Below are 10695 nucleotides of genomic sequence, written 5' to 3' on the forward strand. Positions count from 1 at the left end.
TGAGACTGTACTTACACCGCTGACTGGCGGCCGCAGCCGGTGGCCTCGCCTCTCCGGCCCCGCTCTTCCGGTGCTCGGAAGCCCCTCAGCACCGGAGAGCGCGGCGCGGGCGGGAAGGGCGGAGCCAGAGGGAGGCCCGCAGCCGGCGCCTCCCGGTAACCAGGCAACCTCCGCCATAGCAACGGAGAGGAGGCGGGACAGAGGAAAGCGGAAGCAAGAGGCTGAATCTCGCGAGAGTTGCGTTTGCGCGCGAACTCTGAGAGCCAGGGTATTGGGGTCACATCGCTGCTGGTCGCGGTGCAGGCCTTTGCTGCAAGTGACGGCCCCAGCCGATCCGGACCCGGACCCCTTATCGCCCCGCCATGGAGACCGCAGCACACAAGCAGCAGCCCCAGCAGCCCGCGGCGGCCAAGATCAGGAACCTGCCCTGGTAGGAGGAGCCCCCGCTGCCGCGGGGAAACCGGTCGACCACGCGGGGAGGTGGTGGCGCAGCCGCAGCCTAACCTCGCCCCGCGCACCCGCGACCGGGATGGAATCACAGAAGCTCGCTTCGACACCCCCAAACTCCCCAATTGTCCTCCGTTCTATGTAGGATTTCTGCAAGGTCTCCGCGTTCTCCCACCCCACCCCCCCATTCCTTTTACTGAAGCGGCTTTCGCACCTGGTGACAGCACAAGGGGTTCGATCCCACGTCTTCTGACATTACGTTGGCCTCCGTGCCAAAATGCCCTCTTCTCTCTTGACAACATCTTCGATACGATCATTAGTTAAATTATAAACTGGAATAATAATGATAATATTCCCTTGTTGAATTTTATTTGAATGGCCATTAGATTGGCAGGCACCTTATTAGATGTTTGATATTTACAAAGACCTTAAGTGGTAGGTACTTTTATTAGTCCAATTTTGCAGTTAAATGACTTGCCTAAGGTGCAGAGCTAGAAATTAGGTTTGGATTTGAACCTAGGTTGTCTGCATTCAGAGCTTGCACTCCTAACCAACCTACTCTATTAGCTATGGCCTGATTATGTTTTAAAAAACTGATGGGATTTGGCTTGATTTTGGAAAACGCACAGGTTCTTGTCTAATAAGGACTTTAGGTTGCTTTTATTAGGGTAAAAACACATTACAGACAGATTACAGCTGTAACCTTTTCAAGGAGTACAATTCAGTGGCATTAAGTATGTTCAGAATGTGCAACCATCACACCTATCTAGTTTCAAAACTTTTCATCACCCCAAATGAAAAGTCCATAGTCTTTGGTAGTCACTCTCCATACCCCATCCCTCATTCTTTGGCAACCACTAATCTACTTTGTGTCGATGAATTTGCCTTTTCTAGATATGTCATATAAATAGGATAAATATTTGCCCTTTTGTGATTGGCTTCTTTCACTTAGCATAATGTTTTCAAGTTTCATCCCCGTTGTAGCCGGTATTAATGCTTCATACCTTTTTATGGCTGAATAATAATCTGTTGTATGGATATACCAGCATGTATTTATCCATTCATCTGTTGATGTATATTTGGATACCAGTTCAGGTTTGAATTCACTTTGAAATAATAGGTGCCCACCCAGGTTGAGATTATAGGGAGACAACTGGAAAGGTGAAATTAGAGCAGAGTTTATCAACCTCAGCACTATTGCCATTTGGGGCCAGATACTTGGTGGGGGCTATCTGTGCATGATAGGATGTTTACCAGTATTCCAGGTGCCTACCCACTCGATGCTAATAGCACCCTCCACCCAGCTCACAACTGAAAGTGTCTCCAGGTATCACCAAACATTCCCTGGAGGACAAAATTGCCCCTGGTTAAGAACCGCTGGTCTGTATTCAGTCTTAAAGGGTTTTGTTTCTCTTCCTCTTTTAACTAAGATACGAAAGGATTATTTGCAGACAGAAAAATGTTCCTGCATTTATATTTATTGTAATCCATGCTAAATTGTATTTCAGGGTTGAAAAATACCGGCCACAGACACTGAATGATCTCATTTCTCATCAGGACATTTTGAGTACCAGTAAGCATCCTTGTGTCAGTTGCTGTTATCCTAGTTGAAGGACCTGTATACATTTCTTGGACCTGTAATGTTGTCTTTGCTGAGTAATAACTTTGAAGATCTGATTAAGCTTTATGGAATGCTGCTGTGAGTCCTTCAGATTTTTCATTCCTGCTGATTTGAACATAGGGTTGAAGTATTGAACCCAACTCAAGGACCCACAGTGGATGACGTAACTCAGAAACTGATGGTGTTTCTTTTTCCCCAATCCTCAGTTCAAAGATTCATCAGTGAAGATCGACTGCCGCACTTGCTTCTCTATGGTCCTCCAGGGACAGGAAAGACATCCACCATCCTAGCCTGTGCTAAACAGCTATACAAAGAGAAAGAATTTGGCTCCATGGTCTTAGAGGTAAATGGAAGAATTTTTGTTCTTCTGCAAAGGACTCTAGTCTCTTTTATTTCTGCTAGTTTTGTTTTCCTCTATAGGTAAGCCACCCTGCTGGCAGTTGGAAAGCATACATAACTTACTTTAATTCACTTTTTCCTGTGATTGACAGTTTGGTCTGGACTGCCATTAGCTTGGGGGCAGTTGTAGCACTAGGCATTTTTCTTTGTTGTTGCCAACTTATACCTACCACTCAGTGATCACTCAGTTGCTGTCTCCCATGGATCCCTCCAGATCACTTCTCTACATTACTGTACCCTGTTCTTGTATTGGCTGAGATGTACTGGCCCCAAGCTCCTGTGCCTTCTGGCTCATGGTTAGGTTTGGCCAATAGGCAGGAGTCAAGGGAGGAAGTGATGTCTCAGACTGCCCTGGGGGTCACCACAGGCTGACAGCATCTGTTCCTGAGGGCATATCACACAGCTTTCTCCAGGTTCCAACACCATTCCCACACTAGCCCCTGAAGACTTGGGGGTGGTAATGGGCCCTAGTAGTCCCTAGAGTATTGTCAAGCCCTGTGGTTGCCCTGTACCCGACCAATACGTTTTAAAATGTCTCTTCATGTAATTCTTTTCAAGTTACTGAATTTGAGTATGTCAACTGTCTTATTGCTGGGACTCAACTGATAAACTTAGATTACAAAATCTTAAATATTGTCTATTGGAAGCAAAAAATGTTTAACTTGTTTTTTTGTTATACATCTTAGAACTTTGCTGCCACCAATATTCTTCATGTATTAAAAAGTTGGTCCCTTCGGGGTTGCTCTGGGTCATGGCAGCTGACGTTAGCATCATGCTGCTCATGCCAGAGGTGTTCCTTACTGTGCGCAGGCTGATTGATTATTCCTCCAGCATATGTCAGTGATTGTCCTCAAAACGGGGAGGAAGAACAGTCATTTGCCTTGGACAATGTAATGTAATAATCTAGTGAGTTGTGAGTTTTAAATTCAATTGTGATCGTTTTTTTTTATAGTGATTATATCTTAGCTGCCGTTAGACTTAGAGACCTTGCTTGCTGAGCTGCATTGATGAGAGGACACATTAGTTCATAGGTAGTATGCCAGCGTGCTTTTTATTTATTCTGGCTTCTCTCTCACATTTAGCTGAATGCTTCAGATGACCGAGGAATAGATATTGTTCGGGGACCAATCCTGAGCTTTGCTAGCACAAGGACTATATTTAAGTAAGAATTGTTTGCATAACTTCTCTCCCTAGAGATTTTGATCATGAGATTATTGTGCTTAAGTTTTTTAATATTCCCCTTTGCCAGTTTGTAGGTAAAAAAATAACTTTGTCAAAGGCGGCCATGAAAAAGAGGTAATGTTGCAGGGATGGTGGTAAGAAATAATGCAAACACTAAAATATTATCTAAGTCTATATTGGTTTCTTGAGGAAGCATGAATTCCATTTTATTAGTTCACTGAGGACTGATTACATACTAAGACTGGATGAGCTAGTTTGAATTTAAACAAAAATGAATTGAGATCAGGATGGATAACTAGGCCAGTGGTTTAAAAAAAGAAAAAGATGGAAAGATAGGCATGAATGGAGTGGGTAGGAAAAAGCAGCACTAGATTATATTGGAATAACTGGAGACCGTGGGGAAGAAAGAGGAAGGTGCTAGAGGACACAGTGTAACAAAGCTGCAGAAGTGAGACCTCAGGTCCTTTAAGAGCTGAAGGGGTGATGGGCATTTCCACATGTGTCTGCTTTAGTCAGAGTTGTAGGAGAAATGGACTCTATGATTCTGAGCCTGATTGCACAAATGTGGAGATGGATGTTTGGGTCTGGGGGTTGAAGTGAGATTCAAGAAATCTTTAGTCGTACCATTTGTTTCCCTAGGAGAGGCTTTAAACTAGTGATCCTGGATGAAGCTGATGCTATGACCCAAGATGCCCAGAATGCTTTGCGGAGAGGTAAGGAGCTGCCAAGTACAGTGCGCTGACAGACAAGTGCACCTGCAGGAGAACTCACTTTGGAAATGAGAGAAGACGTGGCTTGTTTTCAATTTTGTTCATCTTCTAGCCCAGAGAAGTCTCTTGTGTACATTTCTGTGTGAATCCCACTGACCATCTAGATAAAATCTCTGCATTAGGGATTTCCCCTTTCAGCTTATAGTCCTGTTGGGACTTTTCAGTATGATGAGACACTGGTGTTTCATCCTCCTTTTCAACTGGGCTCAATTTCAGGATTTGGAATTTGTATTGTTAGATGGGAGGGTATGGAAACTTTCGTTCCTAAACTGCTGGCTAGACCTTTCTGCTGCTGGTACTCTTAGACACACGTTAGCCAGGAAAATAATACTGGAAAGGAAGTTGTACTCAGAAAGCTGACATTACTTCACTACTTGCCAAGTGAATGATGAGGCAGGGTAAGAGAGTATCCTGTGATTTGTTTGTTTTAAGGGCCTGGTGCAGTTAATTTCTTTAAAGGCATACATAATGTCTCATTAAGATTCTGAGGTGATCAGCTAGGAGAGAAGGAGTGGATTGCAGCCCATGTTTAAGAGGAAGAGGACAGTTAGATTATGTTCTGGTCCTGGCGTTGGCAGCCTTTCTTCAGCATCTTGTTCCGCAGAGTGATTGTCAGTGGGCAGATCCCCATGTGAGAACACTGGGTACCTCCAGAATGAAACTGGTGTTATAGCATCTCTGCATTCACATTGCTCTCTTGAATACTTTTCAAGGCTTCAAGGCGAGGTCCAGAAAGCCATTTCCCTCCCCACCCAGTTGAAGGTGGAGCATCATGAACCTGCCAAGTATTTTAAGCGAAAGGGCAGGAATACTGGACTTCATATCTTAATGGAATGAGATGACAGAGTGCAAGAATCATGGTGAATCATAAAAAAAGGGAGTGTTTTGTAAAATCCTGTGGAGGTGACATGTTCATCAGCTTTTGGAAAGACTGGCTGATTTCCAGTCCGGACCACTCCGGTGACACACTTTCTCATGGTGGCATTCCCCCTTACTTGTATTCTTGAATTCTTGTTTCCTCTACCCTTCATGTGACCATAGCAAAGTTCAGAATAGTTTTCTTTTTCTTTGCCAGTGATTGAGAAATTTACTGAAAATACCAGGTTCTGTCTCATCTGTAACTACCTGTCAAAGATCATCCCTGCCTTGCAGTCTCGGTGTACAAGGTTCCGATTCGGTCCCCTGACTCCTGAACTCATGGTTCCCCGCCTAGAACATGTCGTAGGAGAAGAGAAGTAAGTATACGGAAAAGCAGGAAAGGCGAGGGCCTGGAGGCCTAAGTGCGGTGTAAGCAGGGTTCTGGGGTGACTGACTGGTTTACACTTACAGGTGATAATGTTGGTAAATGACAGCAGAGTGCGGAGCACAGGTGAGCATCAGGGGCTGTCATTTTCCATGGTAGCTCATGTACATTCTTCATGAAATTCATTTGGTTCTTTTGATTCCATCCTCCTCCCCTGGAAGCTGTCCCAGTTTCCTCCTGCTCTTGTCATTGGAAATTGTATGCTGCCAAGTCCCTCTGCTAAGACGCCTCTAGCCCTTTTTGATTAGAAAGGAAGGTACTGAGATATTACATTCTGTATAGTCAGATGCCAAGCAAGTAGCCAGCCCAAGATGCTGCTTTTTTGAAAGGAGGTGCTTTGGCTGTGTGATCATGAATCTTGCCATGCCCTTTCCTCTGCAGATAATAACATTCAAAGCCAGTTTGCTGGACATAGCCAATACTTGGTCTTAAGTAAGGGGCCTCCTAGACTCAGAGTGAGCTGTGACTACCAGTGTGAAGCATCCCTAAAACCAGAGTGAATTCTAGACCCTGTAGATCAGGGGAGTATTGTTCACTCCATCCCTTCTTTCATTGTGTCAAAGCTGTAATTGCTGCAGGCCATCTTGTTCCCTCAGTGCTTGTGCTCAGCGGCCTCTGCATCCCTTCTGCCTCTCCTTTCAGAGTTGACATAAGTGAAGACGGGATGAAAGCACTTGTAGCTCTTTCCAGCGGGGATATGCGAAGGGCTCTGAACATCTTGCAGGTACACTACTACTTGTGGCAGATCTCAAGGTGTTTCTGAATAATTTTTCAAGGACATAGCAACAGCATAATCTATCTGTAAATTCAGAAATCTACAACTGCCAAGACCTTGATCTCATAATGTGCCAAATATTTCTCCCCACCTTTTGTGTTTTGGTTGAGAGAATAATTTGTTGCAAACAAGGGAAAGATAGGGAAGGATGCTGTGGCTGTAATATCGCCAACAAACAGTGGCGTCCTCTGATGAGGCCAGCTCTTATCAGTGTTAAAAATGCAGGGTCTGAGCTGTCCTGTGCCCAGGTAATGTTGTGGCCCACCTGCGTTGCTGCCTTAGTTTCCCCTTGATCTCCCTGCAGCTTGGCAGCTGCTCTGACAGCCACCATGACTCTTCCCCTGTCTGCACAGAGCACCAATATGGCCTTTGGGAAGGTGACAGAGGAGACTGTCTACACCTGCACAGGGCACCCACTCAAGTCCGACATTGCCAACATTCTGGACTGGATGTTGAATCAAGACTTCACCACAGCCTACAGAAATATCCTTTCTCGTGTCCTGTTGGTTGCCTATTAAGTGCCTAAGGCCCAAACTTGGCCCCAGGAACTTAGGCTGCAGCCAACACCTGCACCCCACTGGCAGGACAACTGGCTGTGTGGGTTCTGGTCTTGTTTGTGGTGGGGAGCAAGATGTCTGTGAGTGGAGTGGCTACTTGTCTTTTAAAGCCTCAAAGTTCTTCCTGAAGGTCTTCCCGGCTGGGGAAGCTTGAAGCCACTTCACTCACAGGTGGGAGAAAAGCAGTTAGGCCTTGAAATGGAAAATGTGATCATTTCTCTGTGGACAGTGTTAACTCTGTTTTTGCTGCGAAATTAAAAGCTAGAAGTGTAGTGACAGGGTGCCTTTTAGAGGATGCATTTGGCTGTATTCTCCACTAGACAGAGCTATAGCATATCCTTCACAAGGCCCTTTTGAAGATGAAAACATAGTAAGAATTAGGGTGCAACATGTGCAGCTTCAGAATGAAACAGCTGTGTTGGGATTAAACATCCTGCTTTCAAAAGTCCCCAAGGTTTGGAGTCAAACTTCCCTGCACCATGTTTGTTCTGCACCTTGGTCTCTTCACCTTGACTGCTGCTCTCTAGATATTATGGAATTGAAAACTCTAAAGGGGTTGGCACTGCATGATATCCTGACAGAGATACACCTGTTTGTGCACAGAGGTAACTTACATTGCCTAGTCTAGGTGCTGTGGAGGAGTGACATGCTTTGGGGCTAAGGTGCTTAGAGGGGAACCATGAGGCTTCACTGTTGAGGCAAAGGAACAGGAATAAAGAAAACCTCATCCATTTTTAGTTTTTCTTGCTGTTATTTAAAACTTTGTTTAAAAAATACTCTTTCAACCTTGAGAACTATTTGGGAAGAGAATGGAAACCCCTGAAGGCTGTTTCCTCCTCGGTTTGTATTTTACAGCAATAAGTAGTATATATTCGAATTCATGTATCTAGAAGAATATTTACCCTGAGAGGAGAGAAGGAAGATCTGTATGAAAATCAGAGCAGTCTTACCTAAACCATCTCCAGTTCCATGCTTGGTCCATCTTCTATGCACAGAAATGGTTCTCACCCCGACAGCACACCACAGCCCCTCTGGGCCAGTCCATCCGGCCTTCAGGGGGAAGCGGTCATCAGGGTTTGCAGGCTCTCCAGGTGGCCTTTTGGGTGGTGGCCTTTCAGGAAGTCTCTTCCCTCTACACCAGCAGCAGGGAGTTGGGTCCAGATGTAGGTTCTGCTTGGTGCTTTTCGAGGAGTCTTCCTGGTTGACTGGCACATCCTGCCCCAGATCATGGTCGGCATAATAAGCCCACCTCTGCACTTTGTGGAAGCTGAGTGTGAACGGGCTTTAAAAAAATCAAAAAACGTTTATTTTTTGAATTGGGAGCAGTGAGAACTTGGCTTTCAAGTAAACTTACAGAACTACCCAGTTGCTAAAGAGCACTGTTGATGACTCCTGTTTATTTGCCAGTTTTTTTCCTTTTTTGGCTACACTGTGAAGACTCACAGTATGAGTGGATAAAAACTGAAAACCTATATAGTTTCTGCTTGCTTAGAGGTGTGGTATCTAGTGATCTGAGGCCTCAGAAGTTTAGTATTATCTGATGTTTAAATTCAAATGTGTCCTCTGTGACTTTTTTTCTTAAATAGGAGGGCGTGAACAGACCTTACTCATTTGATTTTGTCTCTCCCCCAGTTGACTTTCCATCTTCAGTTCGCATACATTTATTAACCAAAATGGCAGACATTGAGTAAGTATTTGTTTCCCAAGTTTCTTTTCCTTTTTTCCCTGTTGTGAGTTTTTTGTTTGCTTGGTGTCAGCTTCTTTAATTCATCCATATACAGTATGATCTAGTTTGGTGGGATTACTGAATGAAACACGGAGAAGGGTGTGAGTTGCTTATTTAACGAACATATGAATAAAAACAAGCAAGCTCAGTTATGTATTTGAGATAAAAGCCCCTCCTTGAGACCCCAACACCTTGGTCCACATTGGTTCTGGAAACAGTCTTGTTCCTTGGAAGGTGTGCTTCAGTTGAGACCCCTAGGTTGTTCAGGGACAACCAGCTCTCTAGCTCTTAGGGCATTTTGGCACACCACTGTAGGGAAAGCAAACAAACTCAGTTTTCTACTTTGCCTGGTTCTGGAAACAGTTATTAGCCGTCAGTGAAACTGGCAGCTATCATTTAAGTGGACAAAAAACACTGGGTTCTAAATAGACATCAACACAGGCCAACTCTAACCTGCCACCATTGGCTTTCACGTGCAGAGTAGGTCACTTCTTACCACTATGTTGTGAATATCATGATGTTGCTTTCAATGACTGGACACTTAAAAGGTGTCCTTCAGTGGATTTGCCATCTTTGATCTTTTTTCTTGCAGGAGGCTGCTGCTGGTGATATTTTCTAGTCTTATTTTTCGTTTCACTCCTTTAGGTACAGACTTTCTGTTGGCACCAATGAGAAGATTCAGCTGAGTTCCCTCATTGCTGCTTTTCAGGTCACCAGAGACCTGATTGTCACGGAGGCCTAGATGCCCAGGACCACTCACTGGTCCTCAGACCCCACAATGACTGGAGAACAGGGGACTCAGTCACAGGATGAACTGCCGCCCAACCCAGGGGATGAAGCCACAGTCATCCTCAGTCTCCTGAAACCCGCAAATGTTTGAAAAGTACTGTTTGGAGCAGGAATGTACACAACCATTTTAATGTACAACTCTCTTACTGCACTATACCCATGGTTTTAGAGGGGGAAACAGAGGCAGAAATTCTTTTTTTCAGCCTTAAGGTTTTCCCTTTAAGTTGCTTAGGTAACAGGAAGTTGGCCTATCCCATTTTGGTCTGGAAGAGAAGGCTTCCAGATCTAATACGGTCCAAATGTCTTCCACCTTAGGGTAAACCAAACATCTCCGAAATTAGAAATCTCCAAAGTTTAGAAAACTAATTTGTGGCACCATCTCTGAATCTAGTTTAAATAGGTGTTAATGGATTTCTGGCCTAAACTATTATACTCTTATAAAATAACCTCAATTCTCTTAAAAACTGGTCTTTTTATTTCTCCTTTTTAAGTCCAAGGATTACTAGCAGGTTCCTGATTATGGTGTGAACAGAGAGCACTTTCACTTTCGCTTGCGCCCCCTGGGGCCAGATGTGGTGCCACACTCCTCTGGGGCAGGAAGGGCAGGTTAGTAGGGTAAGCCTGACTAACCTGCCAGCTGCTGAAAGGGTCAGGACTTAAGTACCAACATAGCCGTTTATTTCACAGTGATTCTGCTGCATGTGTGATAGCACTCTTCACCATAAAAATAAAGCGGCTTGCTTGTGGACTGTTACAAGTGACTTCTTTCCTTAGCCAGTTGTACAGGCACTTACTTAACCTGATCTTACATGAAAAAGCTCCTCCATCTCTGGTATCACAGAACAGTCTTTCTTTGGAGTCTGTTCTGTATAAAGGCATCAAATTCTTATACTATCGAAAGAGATTTGTTACTCCCGGCATTCACACAGGACTTGCTCCCCCAGGACACCGGCAGAGCCACACAGGGCTTCCTGGTAGCACCCAGAGCCTCAGCCTATGCTGTGTGTGTCATTTCCAGATAACTGTACAAATATGCCCAACCCATTCCCAGCTGTCCTGCTGCACTCATTTTAAAAGGTTTTTTTCCTTAGGATAAAAAAATGGCGAGCCAAACTGACCTTATCCT

General features: G+C 44.6%; 1 protein-coding gene across 2 annotated transcripts; it reads left to right on the forward strand.

The window, feature by feature from the left end:
• The first annotated feature begins 248 nt into the window (after nt 1-248).
• RFC5 (replication factor C subunit 5) lies at nt 249-10326 on the forward strand. Of its 2 annotated transcripts, none has more exons than XM_017668183.3 (11): nt 249-430; nt 1956-2020; nt 2275-2411; nt 3550-3629; nt 4289-4362; nt 5495-5654; nt 6365-6446; nt 6851-6980; nt 7582-7659; nt 8687-8741; nt 9426-10326. In XM_017668183.3, the coding sequence occupies exons 1-11, from the start codon at nt 363-365 to the stop codon at nt 9520-9522; spliced, it is 1026 nt and encodes a 341-aa protein (XP_017523672.1). In that variant the 5' UTR covers nt 249-362; the 3' UTR covers nt 9523-10326. The 2 variants fall into 2 exon arrangements, with proteins under 2 accessions (XP_017523672.1, XP_017523673.1); XM_017668184.3 differs by having other exon boundaries at nt 9490-10326.
• Nucleotides 10327-10695: the final 369 nt, after the last annotated feature.

This window comes from Manis javanica, chromosome 15, assembly GCF_040802235.1.
Source record: "Manis javanica isolate MJ-LG chromosome 15, MJ_LKY, whole genome shotgun sequence".
Taxonomy (NCBI): domain Eukaryota; kingdom Metazoa; phylum Chordata; class Mammalia; order Pholidota; family Manidae; genus Manis; species Manis javanica.